The 23,768-nt window shown below is 39.1% G+C and overlaps 1 protein-coding gene across 1 annotated transcript in view; it reads left to right on the forward strand.

Annotated features, from left to right (window-relative positions):
- Window positions 1-23,768, forward strand: part of LOC124798663 (phosphorylated adapter RNA export protein) — a 116,136-nt gene that overhangs the window by 58,767 nt on the left and 33,601 nt on the right. The window contains exon 4 of the mRNA XM_047262162.1: window positions 23,622-23,713. Within this exon, the coding sequence (XP_047118118.1) occupies window positions 23,622-23,713 (92 nt within the window). The remainder of the gene's footprint in view (window positions 1-23,621; window positions 23,714-23,768) is intronic.

A 23,768-nucleotide genomic window follows, 5' to 3' on the forward strand; every position in this document is an offset into this window, starting at 1 on the left:
GGTTGGCATGATATGGGACCCCTGATATGTCTAGATACGACTCTGGCAGGTGACACATGTGTAAGTGTCATATGTAATCGTCCTGTGTGATGACCAGCATTGATTCATGTCCATTGTGCATTGCGACGGACTTGGGCAATTTCAGCAGGACAATGCAACACCTCTCACGTCCAGAATTGCTACATAGTGGCTCCAGGAACACACTTCCCCCCTCACTCTTAGGCATTTATGGAGAGCCCTGCAGGATTTATGGTGTCAGTTCCCTCCAGCACTACTTCAGACATTAGTCGAGTCCATGCCATATCATGTTGCAGCGCTTCTGCATGCTCGCGGGCCCCTACACGATATTAGGCAGGTGTACCAGTTTGTGACTCTTCAGTGTATAACCACTGCAGACAATGACATATCTGACCACAGAGCCCTTACTATGGTAATTGATGTAGAGAATGTAGTTATATCTAAAGTGATACATTGAATATAATAGAGGAAAACATTCCACGTGGGAAAAATATATCTAAAAACAAAGATGATGTGACTTACCAAACGAAAGCTCTGGCACGTCGATAGACACACAAACAAACACAAATATACACACAAAATTCTAGCTTTCGCAACCAACGGTTGCTTCGTCAGGAAAGATGGAAGGAGAGGGAAAGACGAAAGGATGTGGGTTTTAAAGGAGAGGATAAGGAGTCATTCCAATCCCGGGAGCGGAAAGACACAAGCAGACATGTCTGCTTGTGTCTGTATATGTGTGGATGGATATGTGTGTGTGTGCGAGTCTATACCCGTCCTTTTTTCCCCCTAGGGTAAGTCTTTCCGCTCCCGGGATTGGAATGACTCCTTACCCTCTCCTTTAAAACCCACATCCTTTCGTCTTTCCCTCTCCTTCCATCTTTCCTGACGAAGCAACCGTTGGTTGCGAAAGCTAGAATTTTGTGTGTATATTTGTGTTTGTTTGTGTGTCTATTGACGTGCCAGAGCTTTCGTTTGGTAAGTCACATCATCTTTGTTTTTAAATATAAAGTGATACATTTATTTATAAGAGAAAATTTAACTATAGTAAACTTAAGAGGATATTAGGCAATGAAAAATTTGAACCAGTTTACAATCCAACAAATGTGAATGATAAATGCAAAAATGTCTCTAAACTATTCAATAAGACTTTAACTGAAATGTGTCCTTTACAAATAAACAGAGCTATTAATCATAAAGCTGAGAATTTCCCTATGGAAATCATTGAACAGAGAGAGTGCATGAAAGATAGTAACATACTCTTAGAGGTACTAATTTACAACGCTATTTAACTAAATACAAACTGCTCAGAAAAACTATAGAAACTCCTTAACTACGCTTAAAGTTCATAAATAAGCCTATCAAATAAGCGACTCGATCTGTGTCAGTACAACAGCCTGGAAAATAATGTAGAAAGAATGTGGGAAACAGCAATCTCATGAACACACCAGCATAATGCTAAAAGAAAATTATGATATAACAAATGACCCAAAAGAAGTGTGTGAGAAATTTATACGGATGTTTAATACAATTGGCACAAATTTCAAGATCTGTTAGTTTCTAAGAACTTTTACAAGCAATGCTGTGCCTCATTTCTTGCGACATCGTTGGCACCAGCTATGCACACGACACATTCATTTTCATCTTCCATTTTTTCCTGAAAGACAATAGTTACAATGCTACATCACAGGCATGACCTAATGTACAATTCGTATGTCAACAAGGAGATATGAAAAGCAAACATCAAAATCAAACGTGTGTGCTTCGTTTGGAAAATGTGGAATAATGGGTGTATGTAAATGGACAAATGCCTACATACCAAACACAGGATGCATCTAAATTTTGAAGGCAAGCAACTGTGAGAGAATTATCGGTAGAAAAAGTGGCTGACGTGAAACAACAGTTGTTGGTCTCTCCTGCAAATTCTGTTCAATGTTAATGTCAGGAATGTAGAATATCAAGGAGCATGTTTCAGAGCTGCGAAGAAAGCCGACACATATCTACACAGGTTAATTGAATATCAGTGACAAAGACAAATGCATTACATTTTGGCTTTGGTTTCAGAATTTATTGCTTGGAGGCCAGGAATATTGCAGAGCACATTATTCAGTGATGTGGCGTGGTTCCAACTCTCAGGCTGTGTAAAGTCTTAGAATACACATTTGTGGCATAATGAAAATCGACATGCACTGGTCGAGCAACCCCTGCATTCACCAAAGATGATGTAGTCTTTGCAATATCACAGTGTTGCATCATTGGTCCAATTTTTTTCGAGTCTGCTGTGACAAGTGCAGTTTACATTGAAACATTTTGGGAATTCCAAAATGACCATGGCTGAGGTTGAATCATTTTTCCCTGGCAGAGTCATTGTGAAAGGACTGTGGCCCCCAATGTCACCTGATTTAACCCCGCCTGACATTTTCATCTGAAGTGGCCTAAAAGGCAGTGTGTACGGGAACAAACCACACAACTTGAAAGGTTTACGAGAGAGCATCATGCATGAAATTCAGGCAGTCACGCCAGAGGTTCTGGCAGCAGCATTCGAGTGTCGTGTTCCAACTGTGTTTACAAGTCAAGAGTGGTCACTTCCAGCAAATTTTGTGATTCACTATTATTTCCCCATGAACAAAGTATGACATGTTCATTTCATTTCATTTCCTGATTTTTATGCAAAGCCTTTTAGTGTAATTTAAGCAAATATTTGTTTGTGGGCCTCTTTTGATTGCGACACCCTGTAGATAAAAGAGCAGTAGTATCTTGAGACTTTCATCGTAGATGAGCAGTATGTAGAGGAATTATGGCTCAAGTTTAAAAGAATAGTTGGCTGTCTACTGGGTAGGTATGTACCCAGAAGAACAGTTCATAATGGAAGGTAGCCACATTGGTATATAGTCATTGTAAAGAAACTTCTGGATAATAGGTGTAAAACAAAGCATAGGATTATAGAGAGAGAGATTCTGAATTAATCATGCCTGACTGTCAATAGAGCAATGCGTGACGCCTTCAGTAATTACTGTAGCAGAGTATAGTCCAATGATATCTAACAAAACCCACAGATATTTTGGTGGCATTGGTTTGTAAAGGCTATTAGTGACACTAAGATTGTGTTCAGTCACTCAAGAATGAGACAATAAGTGATATTGAGGGCAGCAGAGCAAAAGCTGAAATGCTGAACTCACTTTTCAAATGTTCTTTTACAAAGAAAAACCCGATAGAATTACCCGAATTAAATCCTTGTGTCACTGAAAGGATGATTGAAATAAGTATTAGCGTCAGTAGTGTTGAGAAACAGCTGAAATCGTTAAAATTGAAAAAAGCTTCAGGACCCGATGGAATCCCTATCAGATTCTATACTGAATTTGTGGCTGAGTTATCCCCCTTCTAACTGTACTTTGTCAAAGATCTTTCAAACAAAAAAAGTGCCCAGTAGTTGGAAGAACGCATAGGTCACACTCATTTACAAGAAGGATAGTAGAAGTGATCCACAAAACTACCAGCCAGTATCCTTGACCTTGATTTGTTGTAGAATCTTTAAACATATTCCAAGCTCAAACATAATAAGGTATCTCGAACAGAATCACTTCCTTCATGACAACCAGCATGAATTCCAAAAACATTGATCATGTGATACCCAATTCACACTTTTCGTATATGATCAGACCGAAATCTTTAGATTGAGACAGTTAGGTAAATGCAGTATTTCATGATTTTCGAAGTACATTTGACTCAGTACCACATATATATTTACTGTCAAAAGTATGGCCACATGGGACATAAAGCGAAATTTTTGACTGGATTGTGAATTTTTGGGTAGGGAGGACACAGCATGTTGTCTTGGATGGAGAGTCATCGTCAGATGTAGAAGTAACTTCAGGTGTGCTCCAGGGAAGCGTGTTGGGACACTTGATGTTCCTGTTGTTTATTAATGACTTTAGGGACAATATTAATAGCAACTTCAGACTGTTTGCAGATGGTGCAGTTATCTATAATGTAGTACTGTCTGAAAGAAACTGCATAAATATTCAGTCAGATCATGATAAAGATTTCAAAGTGGCAGAGACTGGCAACTTGCTTTAATCTTGAGAAATGTAAAATTGTGCATTTCACAAAATGAAAATATGTATTGTCCAATGGCTACAATATCAGTGAGTCTCAGTTGTAATTGGCCAACTCATACAAGTACCTGGGTGCAACGCTTTGCAGGAATATGAAATGAAATGCTCACAGAATAGGCTCAGTTGTGGGTAATGGAGGTAAGAGACTTTGGTGTATTGCTGGAATACTGGGGAAATGCAGTCAGTCTCCAAAGGAGACTGCTTACAAATCACTTGTGCAAACTATTCTAGGATATTGCTCAAGTATGTAGGATCCATACCAGAGAAGGGCAGCATGAATGGTCACAGGTTTGTTTGATCCATATGAGAGTGTCACAGAGATGCTGAAGAAAATGAACTGTCAGACTTTTGAAGATAGTTGTAAACTACCCTGAGAAAGTCAGCTAAAAAAGTCTCAAGACCCGGCCTTAAATGGTGACTTGGGGAATATACTACAAACCCCTACTTATCAATCATATAGGGATCATGAGGACAAGGTTAGGATAATTACAACATGCACAGAGGCATTCAGCCAGCCATTGTTACTGCACACCATTTATGGATGGAACGGCAAGAAACCCTAATATATGGTTCAGTCAGATGTACATTCCACCATGCACTTCACGGTGGTTTGTAGGTGTAAAAGTGGGTATGTTAGGGTACAGGTTGCGCCATATTTTTTATATACATCTAAGAATACACTGCCATATATACTGTCATGTCTTGCAGTATTATAGTTCTGCAGAGGAAGCCAAAATAATGTAAATGGCAGTATGCTATTGTGACATTAAACATTAAAGTGAATTTGTAGATACGCAACACTCTGTCTACAGAACAGTTAAAGGTAGGAGTTTCTATGTTTTGTCATTGATTAGGTTGGTGGCAGTGTAGCAGACATACCAAAATGGCTAATTTTGTAGGTGCGTTGTTATGACACTAATTCATTGAACACTTCAAACAAGGCTTTCCTGATGCAAATTTTGGCATTGTTCAGCCTTTGTTTGTCTGTTAGACTTGGCTTTGTTTAAACTGCAGTGAAACTCTCTTTGCTTTCATAGCAGCTTTGAAACACTGCAGTCAAGCCATGGTGAATCTTTCCCATCCCTCACATACTGTCTAAGGCATATTTTATAATACTCTTGAACTTTGTTCATTAATGCCTCATAATTTTGGCCCTGAAAATTAATTTTTCATGTTGAATACTCAGGTAATCTGAAATATTTTTCTTGTCCTTGTGGCTAACCAAAAATATCTTCATACCTTTCTTTACATTCCTATTTACAGCTGCATTCATTGATGCTGTTAACAGCCTAATGATCACCGATTCCCTGGTCTATGCTAACTTAGTTGAAAAGTTTGGACCTATTGGTGACCAGTAAATCTAATATGTTATTTTCACAAGTCAGTCCTTTGATTAGCTGTTCAAGAAAATTTGTGGTTGAGGCATTCAGAACAATTGCACATGATTCCTTGTCCCTGCTACCATCCTTCAGTTGAGTTTTCAAGTCAACAGTTGGTAAGTTGAAATTTCCGTGAGACAGCATAACACAGTGTCGGCCACAGTGTGGCAAATTGTACCCAAGCACTTTGTGCTGTACGAGTGCAGGCCAAGGCTTGCCTTTGCTTGGTCTTTCCCAGAAGTACTTGGTATTTTTAATGCAACATTTTTTGGTCAGCATGACATTCTTCAGTGCACAATAGTCGTGGTGTCAGCGCTGTTTGCCCTCCACTATTTGTTCGTGATATGATGGAAGTTCACAGGTCCAGCTGCCGTTTGCACCAGAAGAGGTGATCTAGTGATCTTTTGTCACAAGCCTTTAAAAATGAATGGGAATAACAGGGGAGAACGGTAATAATTTTCAGTTAAGCACAATACATGCACAGTTGAATAATCAAAGGATGCCACAAATTTGCTATGGAATGACATTACACCACCACCATCCAGAAAGAATTTGAAGATGTAGTTTATGATGAAAGAGCAAAAAATTACAACCTGCGAGATTCCTCATTTTGCACCCCAAGGTGCACTTTGTTCTAAATTTGCAGGCATGGAGCAAGTGATGAAATAGAGTGTACAAATAGTACATTTTTTAAAGTTGCAAGCATTATTCCACTGTCAGTTTCAACATTTTCTGACGGAACTGAACAAAGAGTATCGAGACTTTATATGCTAGTGCAAAGTTGGTAAAATCAAAGAAAATACCTGGAATGATTTTTTGATTTAAAACCTGCTATTGAATTTGTGAAGGAAAAAGGAGAGTGGAAACATAAACTAGACTGCCCGCTGCCCACAATAAGACATTGCAAGGTAAAAAACAGTGTATTTCTGATTTGATAGGGATTCTTTTTTAAAAAAATTGCATTGTGGTAGAAACAAATTCTGATAAGAGACACCGTCCATTTCCCTAAGCTCACTGGTGTTAAAGAAAATACAAGGTTTGAGGAATTCATTGTCGTCTTTAAAGAATTACAAGGGTAGTTTTCTAAACGATTTGAGGACTAACAATCTTACATCTGTTTTCAGAATCATTTGCTGCCATTTCAGTTGAATGTGCCCCTTTGCGTAACTGTAACCTTTGATGTAACTGATTGATCTGCATCGTAATTCCTGTCTGAAAGACTATTATTATTATTATTATTATTATTATTATTGTTATTATTTTTATTTTTACATAAAACTGTCCAGGAGATCTTTGTTTGGTTTCTTTGGGCAGAGTTTCCATGTCTCCATAATGAAGCTGCAAACATAGCAAAATATTTCCATTAGCATGTGTGTGAAAGGATTTTTTCGATTATGAAACTAAATAAGTCAGGATTATATGGCAACCTGAGTAGTGCAAAAAGTTCAGAAATGTTCTGACTTTGTCTGTATGTCAACAGATTTTGTTAGGTAAAAATTTTATTATTACCAAAACTAACTAAATAATCCTTAAAATTTGTTTCGTTTGTGATCTACAAGTATGTTGTTGAGAAATATGAAACCCGAAGTCACATCCAGTACGACAGAATTGCCAAGTAAATGCTGCGTGTTTACAGTTTCTGCCTTTACCCTCCTAGCCTGCAGACAGCACATTATGACAGTGGGGGAATTGTGCAACTAGGTGATAAGAGCTGCGGCACGTGAGCAAGAGCACTGTTTATGTGCCAGCATGACCAAAAAATTTACACAAAATCTTCTCCATGTTTCCTGTCAAATGTTTCATCATTACTTCCCCTCAGGTGGGGGGTGTCTATAAAAGTATTTGATGACCATGTTTGATCCACCTTTAACACTTATCTTTACCCAAATTATCATGTGTTCAGGCTTCGTATTGACACCTGTTGATAATGTGCCTCTACGACCAGTGTTCAACCTATCTTTGTGTATACAGTCCAATCGGAATTATTCCGCGACTATCTCAGCCAGCTTCCTGTCCCTAGTACTATATCGGCATTGTTACCATTAATAAGCAAGACAAGCTCTGGGACAGTTCCATACACGCTCTTGCAGTAAATTAAAATTATGTAACATATTGTTTCTCCGATCTGCCATATCAAATGCTATACTCTTGATTTGATCCATTAATGAAGATAATATTCTGCCTTGTCTGAAATCGGAACGTATCTTATCCGGCCATTGGAAGGATTTCTACTCATAACAAACTCAGATGTTCATGCCATACATACTCTGTTACTCCAGTAACCAGTTCTTGTATTTAGTGCTTGGTTGACCTTTTAAGAAGAGGAGGCATACAATTCTTCACCTGGTAGTTTTTTAGTCATCAGTCTTCTGATTGGTTTGATGTGGCTCATCGCGAATTCTTCTCTTCCAGCCTCTTCATTTCAGAGTAGCTCGTGCACCCTATTTCCTCAGTTGTACAGTTTTAACCCCCTACAGTCCCCTCTAGTACTATGGAGGTTATTCTCTGATGACAACGGATGTCTACCATCATCCAGACTCTTCATCTTGTAAGTATTTTTCCATACATTCCTTTCTTCACCATTTCTGTGGAGAACCTACTCATCCCTTATTAGTCCACCTGATTTTCAACATTCTTCTATAGCACCAATTCTCAAATGCTTCAATTCTCTTCTGTTTTGGTTTTCCCACTGTTCACTACACTCCCTTGGCCAGAAATATCCTCTTTGCCTGTGTTAGTCAGTTTTTGATGTCATCCTTGATTTGTCCATCGTGGGTTATTTTGCTTCCAATGTATCAAAATTCCTTAACTTAAACTGTTTTGTAACCACTGGTTTTGATGTTAAGTTTGTTGTTATCCTCATTCTTGCTACTTCTATGTTAAGTTTGTTGTTATCCTCGTTTTTGCTAATTCTCATTACTTTTGTCTTTTATCAGTTTATTCACAATCTGTATTCTACACTCATTAGACTATTCATTCCATTCAGCAGATCTCGTAATTATTGTTCATTTTCACTGAGGATGTGTAGCAATGTTATCGTATCACCTTGAATTTTAATCCCACTGCTGAACCTTTCTTTCCTTTCTTTCGTTGCTTCTTTGGTGTGTAGATAGAACAGTAGGGGGCAAAAGACTTCTTGTGTATCATACACCATTTTTAACCCGAGCACTTCGTTCTTGGTCTTCCAATCGTATTGTGTCCCCTCTTGGTTCTCTTACTTACTGTATGTCACGCATCTCTCCCTGTAGCTTACTTGTCCCCCTGTCTCCCCCTCAGAATTTCCAGCATCTCACACTATTTCACATTGTTCTATGCTTTCTCTGGATCGACAAATTCTATGAACTTATCTTGATTTTTCTCCAGTCAGTCTATTGTGAAGCACACAGTTAAAACTGCCCTTGGTGCCTTTACCTTTCCTAAAGCCCAGCTGATCATCATCTAACACAGTTGCAGTTTTCTTTTCTATTCTTCTGTATGTTATTCTTGTCAGCCTGCTGTAGTTCCCCCTGCTACCTACAGGATTGGGTGGATGACTTTTTTTCTAAACTCTGATGGTACATTGGCAGTCTCAAAGATTTACACACCAACTTGATAGTTATAAGGTTGCCATTAGTACCAGTGATGGTGTAAATTCCAAATGAATGTTATCTATCCGTTCTACTTCATTTGATCATTAATGTTCTAGAGCTCTTTCAAATTCTGACTCTAATACTGGGTCCCCTATATCTTCCTTATCAGTTCCAGTTTCTTCTTTCAAGTCATCAGACAAGTCCTCCCACTCGTAGAGTTCTTCAGTGTACTCTTTCCACCTACCTGCTCTTGCTTCCGCAACTAACAATCTAATTCCTATTGCGCTCATAATGTTACAACCCTTGCTTTTTTTTTCACTGATGCTTGTGTTGACTTTTCTGTATGCTGAGTCAGTCCTTTCCATGATCATTTCTTTTTTGATTTCTTCACATTTTTCATACAGGCATTTCGCCTTGACTGCCCTGAACTTCCTGTTGATTTCATGCCTAAGTGATTTATATTGCTGTATTCCTGTCTTCCCTTGAACATTTCTGTACTTCCTTCTTGTATTGATCAATTGAAGTATTTCTTCTGTTATCCAAGGTTTCTTAGTAGTTACCGTCCTTGTACCTTATGTCGGTCTGTTCAATATTGGTGACTGACCCTTTTAGAGGGGTCCACTCCTCTTTAACTGAAAAAAGTGTCTACTGTGATACCCCTTATCGCAGTATCCATATCCGTAGCGAACTTCAAATGTCTCTCATCATTCCTTAGTGCTTCAGTATCCACTTCTTTCCACACTTCAGTATCCCACTTTGTCCACATTGATTCTTCCAGACAATTCGGATTCTCTTAAACTCAATGTACCCCTCATCAATACTAATTGTGTGTACATCTGCACCTGGATGTACCTTACAGCCCAATATCTGATTTCAGAATCTCTGTTCGACCATAATGATGTAATGTAGTTGGAATCGTCCCGTGTCTCCAGGTTGTCTCCAAGTATACCTCCTACTCTTGTGATTTTTAACAGATTATCACTATTACCATCTGAAATTTATTATAGGACTCAGTTAGCCTTTCTCTTCCCTCATTTCTACTGCCTAGCCCATATTCTCCCCCCCCCCCCCCCCTTATTCTTTTCCTTCCCCCACAACTGCATTCCAATCCCCCATGGTTATTAGATTTTCATCTCTCATTACACACTGAATTAACTGGCCAGTATCCCCATATGTTTTCTCTGTCTCTTCATCTTCTGCTTTTGATGTCAGCATGTTCACCTGAACTATCATTGCTGGCATTGGTTTGCTGTCAAATTTGATAAGAACAACCCTATCACTGAACTGTTCCCAGTATCTCACTCACTGCCCTGCTTTCCTACTAGTAACAAATTGTACTTCCAGTATACCATTTTCTGCTGCCTTTGATTTTACGTTATATGTGTCTGACCAGAAATCTGTATCTTCTTTCCATTTCACTTCACTGACCACCACTATATTTAGGTTGAGCCTTTGCTTTTCCATTTCCAGATTTCCTAGCTTTCCTACTATGTTCTAACTTCCTCTGACATTTCATGCTCAGACTTGGAGAATGTTATCCTTTTGTTGGTTATTCCATTTTTTCTCGTGGTTGCCTCCTCCTTGGCTGTCCCTACCTGAGATCTGAATGGCGAACTAACCCAGAATCTTTTGCCAGTGGAAGGATCATCATGACATTTCTTCAGTTACAGGTCACATGTCCTGTGGATATGCTTTGTGTGTCTTCAGTGCAGTTGTGTCCATTGTCTTTTGTATCCTCATGCCATTGATCATTGCTGATTCTTTTGCCCTTTGGGCTGTTTCCCACCTCAAGGGTAAGAGGCTCCTTGGCCTGCTATGACAAGGCTGTTGGCAGAGTGAAGGTGAAGCCTTCTGCTGAACTTGCTAATTATTTTTATTCAAAATTTAAGCAGTGGCTGGGTTCGAATCCAGGATCCCAGATGTTTTGGTTATTAGACAGACACTGTCCCTAGACCACAGTTTCACAGATATTAGAAGTCAAGAAATTTCGGTCCCAGGTTGTCACAGAATCATTTGAGCCTCTGTTAAGCTGTCCACTTGGCTGCAAACCGTAGGACTGCAATAGGTTGTAGGAAAAATGCTACAAACCACTAACTCTGCTTCCACCTTGTGTGCATGTCCAGTTGTCTTCACCAATGCGGCCAGCTGCCTATGGAAACTGAGGCTGGCGTCTGAATCCTGGTGATAAGCATCGTTTATGAGCCACAATTTACAGATGGTTACACCAGTGTGCCTAATCACTGCTGGCAGGCTTCTCCACATTTTGGATACAGCCATCCTTCCATACCTGTCTGCTATTTCCCTAAGGGGCTCGAATCAACTGCCCAGTGTTGAAGCTTCCAATGACAAGCAGTCCAACACTGTGCTTATCTACACCTTTCAGGAAGACAAGATGTCGTGTGCTGGCTCAGATGTGGGTAATATGTCAAACCTGTTTTTAAGGCATAAGGTGACAGCTGTGTGGCCAGTAGCCATTTTCGCTTTCTACCCTACAATTCGCAATCTCACCACTATACGCTATTCAATATGACGTAAGTGTCGACCAGTCACGATGAGTGGATCAGAAAGTGCTGTGACATCAGGGATTCAGGTAATGCTGCAGACACTAGAGGTGTTAAAGCATTTGTCTCTGGTGCCCCACTGTAAGTGCAGCCGTTGGCAGCTGCCTGATGCCTGTCGACCGTGACCAACACAGTTTCCAACTGTTATGACAGTGGCCAATTCCCCAACTACCTGTACACAACAGGCACAGTCCCTATCCATCTTTAATCAGTGTTTGTTTATGTCACAAGTAATATAACAGTAACCCAGGCAGTCTCTGGATGCAGTCTGAGCACTGCTTACTACTTCTGGTTTTTACTACACACAAACGCAGCTCGCACTATCCAAATGCACTAAAATGTACACAGGAATTTAGAATAAGTTAGTATAACCAGCCAACACAGTTAAATATACATATACAGTTCATCTCTTCACTGAAGCACTTGAGGACAAAAAGTAAACAAAATCCTGTGTATAAACAGGCACTGCTGCTGCTGCTGCTCCTGATGCATTTACTGGAAGATTATTTAAATAATTTTTGAAATATCTGTACAAATTCACTCCAACTTGGACTGTATGTAATATAAAACCATGGAACTCGATGAAACAAGAGTTATTACACATTGATGTTAATAATTATTAATAATGTTTGGGACATATTATTTTGGACAATTTTTTGAGTCAAAGGAAAAGCTTTCGTAATATCTCAGGCCACAATCCTGTAGAAGAACCATTTGGCAACAAATTAATATTTTTGTATGAATTGTTTTAGTATATTGGGTGTCAGGCTGTCTTCCACCAGCTTTTTTCATTATTGAATAATTGGAAGTGAAAAAAACAAAATTTAAAATTACTGTTTGTGAAAAGCATTTAGTGAAGCAATGAACTTCCTGCAACAGTTAAACTTTCGTGGGCATACATCATCAGTAGGTTGAAACATTACAAACGTTGACTACTCTGCAGTTTCCTTTGGATGAACCCAGCATATATGATGTTAGTGGTACGTGTTACTTTGAAGGCAATGGACCAGAAAAGATACATTAAAGTTATTAAACTCGTTATGTTCTCCAACTAAAAACACACACAGTCATCCAGGGCACTCACTCAGTAGAGAAACAAGTCTAGACCACCCAAGAATCACTCCTTCTCTTTCCTATAAATATGAGAAACTTTTTTATTATTCTGCTAGGCACCAGGGCAGAAGGAATTAAAGCATGAGATCTTTTGTGAGCAGGCATGGATTCTAATACACACTTCAAACTAACGGGACACGAGTGTCAAGGAAACCATGAAAGATACATTGTGCATTAACATCTTCCATAGTGATGCAAGTTACACCTGTGGAAGTGTGTGAAAGGAGTATGTGCTTGATACCAAGACATTCCAGAGGAGAACACATTGTATTTTACATAGCAGTAAGAATGATAATGCAGGCAATGTATCATCATTACTGCAGGTGTAATGTCTGTTTGATTGCTGGTCACCAGGAACAATTATACAGTGTCATCGAATTTGTGCTTCCCTAAGCTGACCACTAACAGCTTTTCATAGTGAGATATATGTATGACATTTTGTCAGTATGTCAGTAAACTGCATTTGAAACCACTTTTCATCTACCAGTGGAGAAGCCATTCTGTGTCCATTCACAAGCACTGATACATCTAGAGTTTGGTGCACAAAATTAAAAAAATTGAGCTCGTCATACTGACTGTTATGTAATGGTGTGAGTTTGCTTCCAAGCACTCTGAGACAGAAGATACCTGTAGATGGCTACGGATAGATCAGATTGTCGCCAGTAAGAGAATCTACAATTGAGTGCAAAAGTGGAAGGAGAGCTGATCCCAGCCAACAAAAAAAAAAGTATGTTAGGCATACAGCATGTTTCCTGGCTGTATCTTTGATCAGTTTACAGAATCTTATCCCTACATCTTACATCTATCTGCATTAGATTGCAGTTGAACACCCCCCCCCCCCCCCCCCCCTCCCCATGGGTGCAGTGTTAATATCCCCCTTCCATACGAGTGGAAGAAGGACCCACCCTATCCTGATGCATGTTTGCACATTGTACACTAGAAGCTGCAGAATGGCTGATTTGCCAAATGTTCATAACTAGTGATTGTTGCAGACTGTTTAAAATCTTAATTTGGCTAAGATCTCAATATAGAGAATACTGATTACTACTTGCAACCAATGAAATGGTCATCTTCAGATTTGAAATTTGTTATAAGTTTGCAAAGTAGAAATGTTTCGGAATAGAATTGTATTGACCATAAATAATTACACAAAACTTTTTAAGAGTACATGCCGGAATATAAACTTGCAGTGTTTCAATCAATGGAATAAATAAGATGTTGTGTCTATAGAGTTTGGAGTTACTATCCTTAAGGAGTTTTAACCATTACAACAATATAAATGTACCTGTATAAGATCCAAAGTCAGTGTCATGATACCATGTGCAACAAATTTACAGTGAAAAACATACCTTACAGTCATATTTACAAGTTATGTATATGAAACATTGCACAAACAAGTCTAATCCATCATATTAATTGTGACGAAGCAAGCTGGGACGATTTTACTTCCCCTTTTGTTTTGCCATTTGCCTCCTTACATTCATTTTTGAACTAATTACCATTAACATACATGAATATAATCTGCGTTATCATAAAAGAAGATTGGCCCTTAGTTTTAAAGAATATAGCACCAGATTCTTTGTGCTTAGTTTTATGTATGTAATTGATTTTCTATTTTATTTCGGTTATGTGTAGCTAGTAACTTTTGTTATAGGGCAAAATCAGTAATTGTTTCATTACTTAAATTCTATTGTTGACATATAAACAAATATAAATTCTGTAATAATTGTATACATTTGGAAGACAAAATGCTAGTATTCTTAAAGTATCTGTTTGGTTCTAGTCAGAAACATTTTAGCAAAACCAGCCATTAATTAATTTCAAACTAATTAAGTTTTGTCAAAAGTATTGTTTGTGTAACAATATATGTTAATTACATGATTTAAACAAATAATTCGGGCTAACCCTTATAATTCAAGAAATTGTTAAAAAAAAGAACCAGTTTTTTGATATATTCAGTTAATTTAATAAGTTAAGCTTTAATTGTAATTTCTGAAAATTTAACTTCGAACAGTGTGTCGTTTCAGCACCTATTATTGTGAGGATATATAAGGGCCAAATTTTTGGTCACAAGATAGTCAGTCCACAGCTGAGTTTCAGACAAGGAACCTGTGTTGGTTAGAACAACAACAATGCATCGAATTAACAGTGAAGTGAGTTTTACACCGATAGGCCATGTGGAAAAACAATGACATTGTCTTGTTGATTAATCGGGTTTCTGCCGGTTATTTGTGTCTTTCCTACACGATATTTTAACTGCGTGACTCACGGTCTTCTTTAGGTGCTGTCTGATTGACAACAATCCGAATATAAAATGTCTGGCACAGCTTGGACGCCATTCAGAACTTAATTCAGATATATTGACAACGGATAATAACCACAAAGTACGCGCACAGCGTTCGGAACAGTTGCGGCTAGAAGAAAATACTACAGCCGTTGCTATTGGTTGGCGCACACCATGGACAGAATGCCAAATGTGGCGCGGACCGCTGAGGGGACACCTAGCACAACATAGGCATAAATACCAGATTCGTTCCACAATGGAATCAGTATCAGACAGCACCTGAAGGTGACTGCGAGTCGTGCAGTTGAAATATCATGCAGGAAAGACGCGAATAACCGGCAGAAACTCGGTTAAGCAACATGACAACACCTCCCTGGGAAAGCTTGAAGAATTACAATGACATTGTCTGTTTCCATATGTACCTGTTTATTCTTCAAGAACTGTGAACATTGTGGTTAGCTTTTAACTGCTCGTAGTTGTTAAACAGTAAACTGTTGTAGCAGTATGTGGATGTTTGCCTGCAACCTGTAAATGAGGCTTATTGAAAGTTAAACAATAGTCTATTGGTCATATAAATGTGTATATTGGGGGGGGGGGGATTGTGAAAAGTGAAAGTAAAAGACTGTGAAATGCAACTGTCAGCTACATCATTTACAGTAGACAGTAATTGTACTTCCACAACCCAGTTTTCAGCCATTGTAGCAGCCAGTACATCGACACTGAGGACTTGTAGATCAGTGACAATGTTGTGGAGAGCATGTACATTTCACAATATCATCAGCAAATTGTGCTGAAGTTTTTTTTGCTTTCAAAATATGCTCCACTTAACACTCATTATTCCAAAAGCACATTCTGTTAATCATTGTGGTCTGAAAAAGTATTCATTCCATGGATCTAAAACACTTTGATTGCAATGTTTGATAAAAGGCTATCCAGTTTGTATATTCAGTAGTGGAGAGTCTGGCGGTATATTAAGCTCCCTTCTTGCATCAAGTGAAATACACTAGAAGAATAAAATCTACCACACTCCCTTCCCTTCCTTTCTGTAGCCCCCAACATTGATTATAATGAATTTCCCTTGAGGATTACAATTGAATGAAAACTTTTTTAACCATAAACCATTGTTCCAGAATATTCTGGGAATTTTAGATAACGGTGTTTTGCGTCAACATCACCGACTGCAATTGAAAAGTTCTGTATGTTATATAAATCATTTACAGTATTTAGATAAAAGCACTCGCATATTGAGGAGCTGGAGGCAATCCCACAGCACATTCGTAGTTTACTCAACAGTACTTGTAACAGTTGTGAATGTCAGAGCCATGTCTTTAAAACTCCTTCTGGTTTCTATTAGATAACGGAAGTTTCACCCATTAATCATTTGCCATATCATCTGTTGATACCTCAAACAGTTTATGAGATACGAGGAATGTTACAAATATTTCATTCTGACTTTTTGTTGGCACTCGTGTTTGGAACGAAGCACTTTAGATACGATCAATTTTCTCAAGATAGGTGATAGATAGTGATGTCCTTTGTAGTTTGAAGAATAATTCAGTATGTTAGCTACATTTCTTATGCAGAAACATATGACCCAACATGCACCAAATGCAAATTCGCTGTGACCTTTCTTTTTCAATGCACACTTTTCGAAATTCGTGTAGTAGGTTAGTTAATTTTGAAATGTCACAATAACTATGACCATTAACCAAATGATAGACTGTTCTTCATAAAGCTAACAAGTAAAGCTATGAGAGTAGTTTCTGTAAAATTGTTTAAGAAAGATTGCAGATCGGCCAGTTTGCACATTTGCAGTCCACGCAGTTAAGCGAGCCTGCCGACTATGCTCAACTTCCTGCTCCACTATACCTGGGCGCAAAACAGCACTGTAACAGCTGCCTGACACGCAGCTCTGCTGTACACAGGTGCACTGCTCCACTATAATCTGAGACTAAGTCTTATGTTTTGGTGTGTGTTCTGGTTTTGTATTGTGCTGTGTGGTCCTATTTCATTTCATTTAGCTCTGGGTATATAATAGATAGTACTTTTATAATGAAAATGTAAAGAATAAAATGTTATTAATGTTAATTCCTCTCTCTGGGGTTAGTTTTGCCAAAATATTACACCATATCTAAGACAGCTTCTATGCAGATTTATTTTATCATGTTTTATATTTATTGCCCGGGTTGCTGGGTTCGATTCCCGGCGGGGTCAGGGATTTTCTCTGCCTCGTGATGACTGGGTGTTGTGTGATGTCCTTAGGTTAGTTAGGTTTAAGTAGTTCTAAGTTCTAGGGGACTGATGACCATATTTGTTAAGTCCCATAGTGCTCAGAGCCATTTGAACCATTTATATTTATTTTTGTTATACAGATGAAAAATTTTAAAATTCTGACTATTTTAAAAAATTACAATTTTGATATCTCTCTTTTCAATTATTTTAATCCATGTAATTATACTGTTCTGTCATCTAGTGTCATTTTCATTGACCTGTATGCCCAGGTACACAGTATCAGTCAGTCCGTTTGCTACATTGATCTAGTTAACAGTGACTGACATTGTGGCTTGGCGTGATGACTGTGCCTCATGTCATATACAGCAGTGGTGTTTGTGCTATGTTTCACATTCACATACTGTTAACAAGACTGTGAGGTATGTTTCTTGCTGTAAATTTGTTGCATGTAGTTCTATGCCGTTGGCTTTGGATAGTGACAGTGTCTTATTTATACTCTCAATTTAAACACCATATGTGTATTCTGATATGTACTCTTAACAGCTTTTGCATAATCATTTCTGGTGAGTGCTATTGCATTCTGAAATATTTCTGACTTGTAACCATCTAACAATTTGCAAAACTGAAAATGACTGTTTGAGCCATTGAAGGTAATAATCAGTGTTCTCTATATTCCAATCTGGCAAAATAAAGGTTTCTACAGAATCTGCACTAGTCAAGTTTACAGATCGCCATTTCCACTCTGACTGTGTCAGGTAATTGTAGCAACTAGTAATGATGATAGTGGAAAAAATAGAGGCAAAAGAATGTTCATGAATGGAATAAATTGAAGAATAACATTTTGTGCAATATCAGAAATGTACACATTTTCCAGTCTGGAAGCTAAGTGTTACTGTACAACATTGTAAGATGAATAACCAGAATAAGAATTAAGAAATTTATAAAGGTAAGCTTGTGCAGCTTTATGTTCCATATTAGTACACTGAGGTGACAAAAGGTATGGGATACCTATATGCATGTATACAGATGGCAGTAGTATTGCATACACAAGGTATAAAAACGCCGTGCAGTGGCAGAGCTGTCTTTGGTACTCAGGTGATTCATGTGACAAGGTTTCCAATGTGATTGTGGCCACACAGTGGAAATTAACAAACTCTGCATACCTAAGAGTAGGTGGCTATGTTGTTAATGCATCAGGACTTCCCACAATGGCCATCTTGTCAGATGACCTTAGCTGCAGCTGGGAGGTGCTCATGGGGAGAGCCCTTGAATGGATTAGGTGGCATCAAGGTGGACGTTTCACACATGAAATGTATCAGACTTTGTCAACATAGTAGCTAGACTGATCTGGCAGTTTCAGCTAATGTTGTTGTTGTGGTCTTCAGTCCTGAGACTGGTATGATGCAGCTCTCCATGCTACCCTATCCTGTGCAAGTTTCTTCATGTCCCAGTACCTACTGCAACCTACATCCTTCTGAATCTGCTTGGTGTATTCATCTCTTGGTCTCCCTCTACGATTTTTACCCTCCACGCTGCCCTCCAATGCTAAATTTGTGATCCCTTGATGCCTCAGAACATGTCCTACCAACCGGTCCCTTCTTCTCGTCAAGTTGTGCCACAAACTTCTCTTCTCCCCAATCCTATTCAATACTTCCTCATTAGTTATGTGACCTACCCATCTAATCTTCAGCATTCTTCTGTAGCACCACATTTCGAAAGCTTCTATTCTCTTCTTGTCCAAACTATTTATCGTCCACGTTTCACTTCCATACATGGCTACACTCCATACAAATACTTTCAGAAACAACTTCCTGACACTTAAATCTATACTCGATGTTAACAAATTTATCTTCTTCAGAAACGCTTTCCTTGCCATTGCCAGTCTACATTTTATATCCTCTCTACTTCGACCATCATCAGTTATTTTGCTCCCCAAATAGCAAAACTCCTTTACTACTTTAAGTGTCTCATTTCCTAATCTAATTCCCTCAGCATCAGCCGACTTCATTCGACTACATTCCATTATCCTCGTTTTGCTTTTGTTTATGTTCATCTTATACCCTCCTTTTAAGACACTGTCCATTCCATTCAGCTGCTCTTCCAAGTCCTTTGCTGTGTCTGACAGAATGACAATGTCATCGGCGAACCTCAAAGTTTTTATTTCTTCTCCGCGGATTTTAATGCCTACTCCGAATTTTTCTTTTGTTTTCTTTACTGCTTGCTCAATATACAGATTGAATTACTTTGGGGAGAGGCTACAACCCTGTCTCACTCCCTTCCCAACCACTGCTTCCCTTTCATGCCCCTCGACTCTTATAACTGCCATCTGCTTTCTGTACAAATTGTAAATAGCCTTTCTCTCCCTGTATTTTACCCCTGCCACCTTTAGAATTTGGAAGAGAATATTCCAGTCAACATTGTCAAAAGCTTTCTGTAAGTCTACAAATGTAAAGAATTCGCGTTAGTATTTTGCAGCCGTGACTTATTAAACTGATAGTTCAGTAATTTTCATATCTGTCAACACCTGCTTTCTTTGGGATTGGAATTATTATATTCTTCTTGAAGTCTGAGGGTATTTCGCCTGTCTCATACATCGTGCTCACCAGATGGTAGAGTTTTGTCAGGACTGGCTCTCCCAAGGCCGTCAGTAGTTGTAATGGAATGTTGTCTACTCCTGGGGCCTTGTTTCGACTCTGGTCTTTCAGTGCTCTGTCAAACTCTTTACGCAGTATCATATCTCCCATTTCATCTTCATCTACATCCTCTTCCATTTCCATAATACTGTCCTCAAGTACATCGCCCTTGTATAGACCCTCTATATACTCCTTCCACCTTTCTGCTTTCCCTTCTTTGCTTAGAACTGGGTTTCCATCTGAGCTATTGATATTCATACAAGTGGTTCTCTTTTCTCCAAAGGTCTCTTTAATTTTCCTGTAGGCAGTATCTATCTTACCCCTAGTGAGATAAGCTTCTGCATCCTTACATTTGTCCTCTAGCCATCCCTGCTTAGCCATTTTTCACTTCCTGTCGATCGTTAGACACTGGACTCGCATTCGGGAGGACGACGGTTCAATCCCGCGTCCGGCCATCCTGATTTAGGTTTTCCGTGATTTCCCTAAATCGCTCCAGGCAAATGCCGGGATGGTTCCTTTCAAAGGGCACGGCCGACTTCCTTCCCCATCCTTCCCTAATCTGATGAGACCGATGACCTCGCTGTCTGGTCTCCTTCCCCCAACAAACCAACCAACCAACCAACCAACTTCCTGTCGATCTCATTTTTGAGACGTTTGTATTCCTTTTTGCCCGGTTCATTTACTGCATTTTTATATTTTCTCCTTTCATCAATTAAATTCAATATTTCTTTTGTTACCCAAGGATTTCTACTAGCCCTCGTCTTTTTACCTACTTGATCCTCTGCTGCCTTCACTACGTCATCCCTCAGAGCTACCCATTCTTCTTCTACTGTACTTCTTTCCCACATTCCTGTCAATTGTTCCCTTATGCTCTCCCTGAAACTCTCTACAACCTCTGGTTTAGTCAGCTTATCCAGGTCCCATCTCCTTAAATTGCCACCTTTTTGCAGTTTCTTCAATTTTAATCTGCAGTTCATAACCAATAGATTGTGGTCAGGGTCCACATCTGCCCCTGGAAATGCCTTACAAATCTCTGTCTTACCATTATATAATCTATTTGATACCTTTTAGTATCTCTGGGATTCTTCCATGTATACAACCTTCTTTTATGATTCTTGAACCAAGTGTTAGCTATGATTAAGTTATGCTCTGTGCAAAATTCTACCAGATGGCTTCCTCTTTCATTTCTTAGCCCCAATCCATATTCACCTACTGTTTTTCCTTCTCTCCCTTTTCCTACACTCGAATTCCATGACTATTAAATTTTCGTCTCCCTTCACTATCTGAATAATTTCTTTTACCTCATCATACATTTCATCAATTTCTTCATCATCTGCAGAGCTAGTTGGCATATAAACTTGTACTACTGTAGTAGGCGTGGGCTTCGTGTCTATCTTGGCCACAATAATGCGTTTACTATGTTGTTTGTAGTAGCTAACCCGCACTCCTATTTTTTTATTCATTATTATACCTACTCCTGCATTACCTCTATTTGATTTTGTATTTATAACCCTGTATTCACCTGACCAAAAGTCTTGTTCCTCCTGCCACCGAACTTCACTAATTCCCACTATATCTTACTTTAATCTATCCATTTCCCTTTTTAAATTTTCTAACCTACCTGCTCGATTACGGGATCTGACATTCCACACTCCGATCCGTAGAATGACAGTTTACTTTCTCCTGATAACAACGTCCTCTTGAGTAGTCCCCGCCCAGAGATCCGAATGGGAAACTATTTTACCTCCGGAATATTTTACCCAAGAGGACACCATCATCATTTAACCATACAGTAAAGCTGCATGCCCTCGGGAGAAATTCGGCTGCAGTTTCCCCTTGCTTTCAGCCGTTCGCAGTACCAGCACAGCAAGGCCGTTTTCGTTATTGTTACAAGGCCAGATCAGTCAATCATCCAAACTGTTGCCCCTGCAACTACTGAAAAGGCTGCTGCCCCTCTTCAGGAACCATACGTTTGTCTGGCCTCTCTACAGATACCCCTCCGTTGTGGTTGCACCTATGGTACGGCCATCTGTATCGCTGAGGTACGCAAGCCTTCCCACCAACGGCAATAGGTTTCAGCTAATAGGTATCTACATTATATTGATGCGGCAGACTCAGTTGTTAGGTATCCAAGTTCAATGTGGACAACTGCTTTCCCTACCTTGGCTACCCCATGGGAAAAGGGACAAGCCAGATGACTGGAGACAATTCATTCAGTATCTAGTGTCTGCTAGAAAACAAGGAGATACTTTTACAGCGCCAAGCCATTATTTTTCATTACTAAATAGAAGATAAATTTAGAAAAGTAGACACATTTGAAAGAATGTGAAATTGGTCACTACTGATTAAATCCTCCCCTGCTGCACAGTATCCAGCATTTAAGACATGTGAAAAACCGGATGACTTGTTAGTAAAAACTTGGTACAAAGAGTTCTCTTTCACAGAGACCTTACGTTCTACATGTGATGTGCAACCTTACATCCCACCATAAGTGAGATGGTTTCAATGCTTACATTTTGAGCACATTATCTCATTGCATGGCAGACCCAAAATGCGGAAATAGTGAAAGATCTCTTGTAGAAGATCGTTCTTGCAAACAACACCTTCGTGTGTAAACTGTACTGAATACCATATCCCCCATCCTCCTGCAACATTCATCAGTTTGCCCAGTATTTAAAGCAGAAAATAAAATCCAAGAGTATAAAGCAATGGTCTGCATTTCATATCCAGAGGCACGGAAAAAATATGAATGCATTCATTAAGTCGACATTAAAAGATGCCAAATTGTGCAAAAGTTGTTGCTGTTACGCTACCTACCGCATCCCTTTCAACACCTAATTTGCCACCTGCTATAATCCAAGAACTTGCAGGCAGAACGAAAAGTTTTATGCAAGAGAAAACTTCATTCCTTTTGGCTTCCTATCTTACAGAGCCAGCATGAGCCTACCAGCAGATACGGCAAGAGAAATTGTGTATCCCTCCAACAACACAAGAGAGGAAGACCTATGCCACAGTATCTTCCTCCCAAAATGTAACTGGCATACAGTTAATACTAAGCCATGTCTCTGCAGTATTCTTTCTTTCAGGAGCGCTAGTTCTTCAAGGTCTGTAGGAGAGCTTCTGTGAAGTTTAGAAGGTAGGAGGAGATGAGGTACTGGCAGAATTAAAAGCTGAAGTTTGGAAGATAGGAGATGAGGTACTGACAGAATTAAAAGCTGTGAGGACGGGTCGTGAGTCATGTTTGGGTAACTCAGATGGTAGAGCACTTGCCTGCGAAAGGCAAAGATCCTGAAGTTGTGTCTCTGTCCAGCACACAGTTTTAATCTGCCAGGAAGTTTCAGCAGTAAATATATTCAGAATGCTGAAATTTTTATTAAGATTCTCTAATTACATTATATTGTCAGGAGATAATGCATTTACTGCCGAGAAACTACTCATGGACAAATATCTGATATACTAAAACAATCCAGTATATCTACACATTTCTTTTACCTTGACAGTAAAACAGCTGTTTCATTTTACATACATGCTTGCAGGAGCATGAGTGTGGGTAGTTGGGGGAAGGGGTGATAATTGCCACAAGAATGCTGGTACCCATATATCTGAGCTAATGATATGACAGAGGACTGCTGGCACATAAATAATGTTAAAAAGATTTGTCTGAATGTTATTCCCTTAGGGTTAGTGGAATTCTGAATAATTATTATGCCTTTTTTACAGTGAAAGTTGTTCAAGTCCTAGGAAAACAGAAAGCCATAGACCTATTTGAGAAAACAAGAAAAGTAGAAGAAGTTGGTGGGCTGATGATTATGGTGAGTGGGTGTTACATACATTGCTTCTAAAACTCCTCTGCCATTTACCAATATT

Source organism: Schistocerca piceifrons, chromosome 5, assembly GCF_021461385.2.
Source record: "Schistocerca piceifrons isolate TAMUIC-IGC-003096 chromosome 5, iqSchPice1.1, whole genome shotgun sequence".
Taxonomy (NCBI): domain Eukaryota; kingdom Metazoa; phylum Arthropoda; class Insecta; order Orthoptera; family Acrididae; genus Schistocerca; species Schistocerca piceifrons.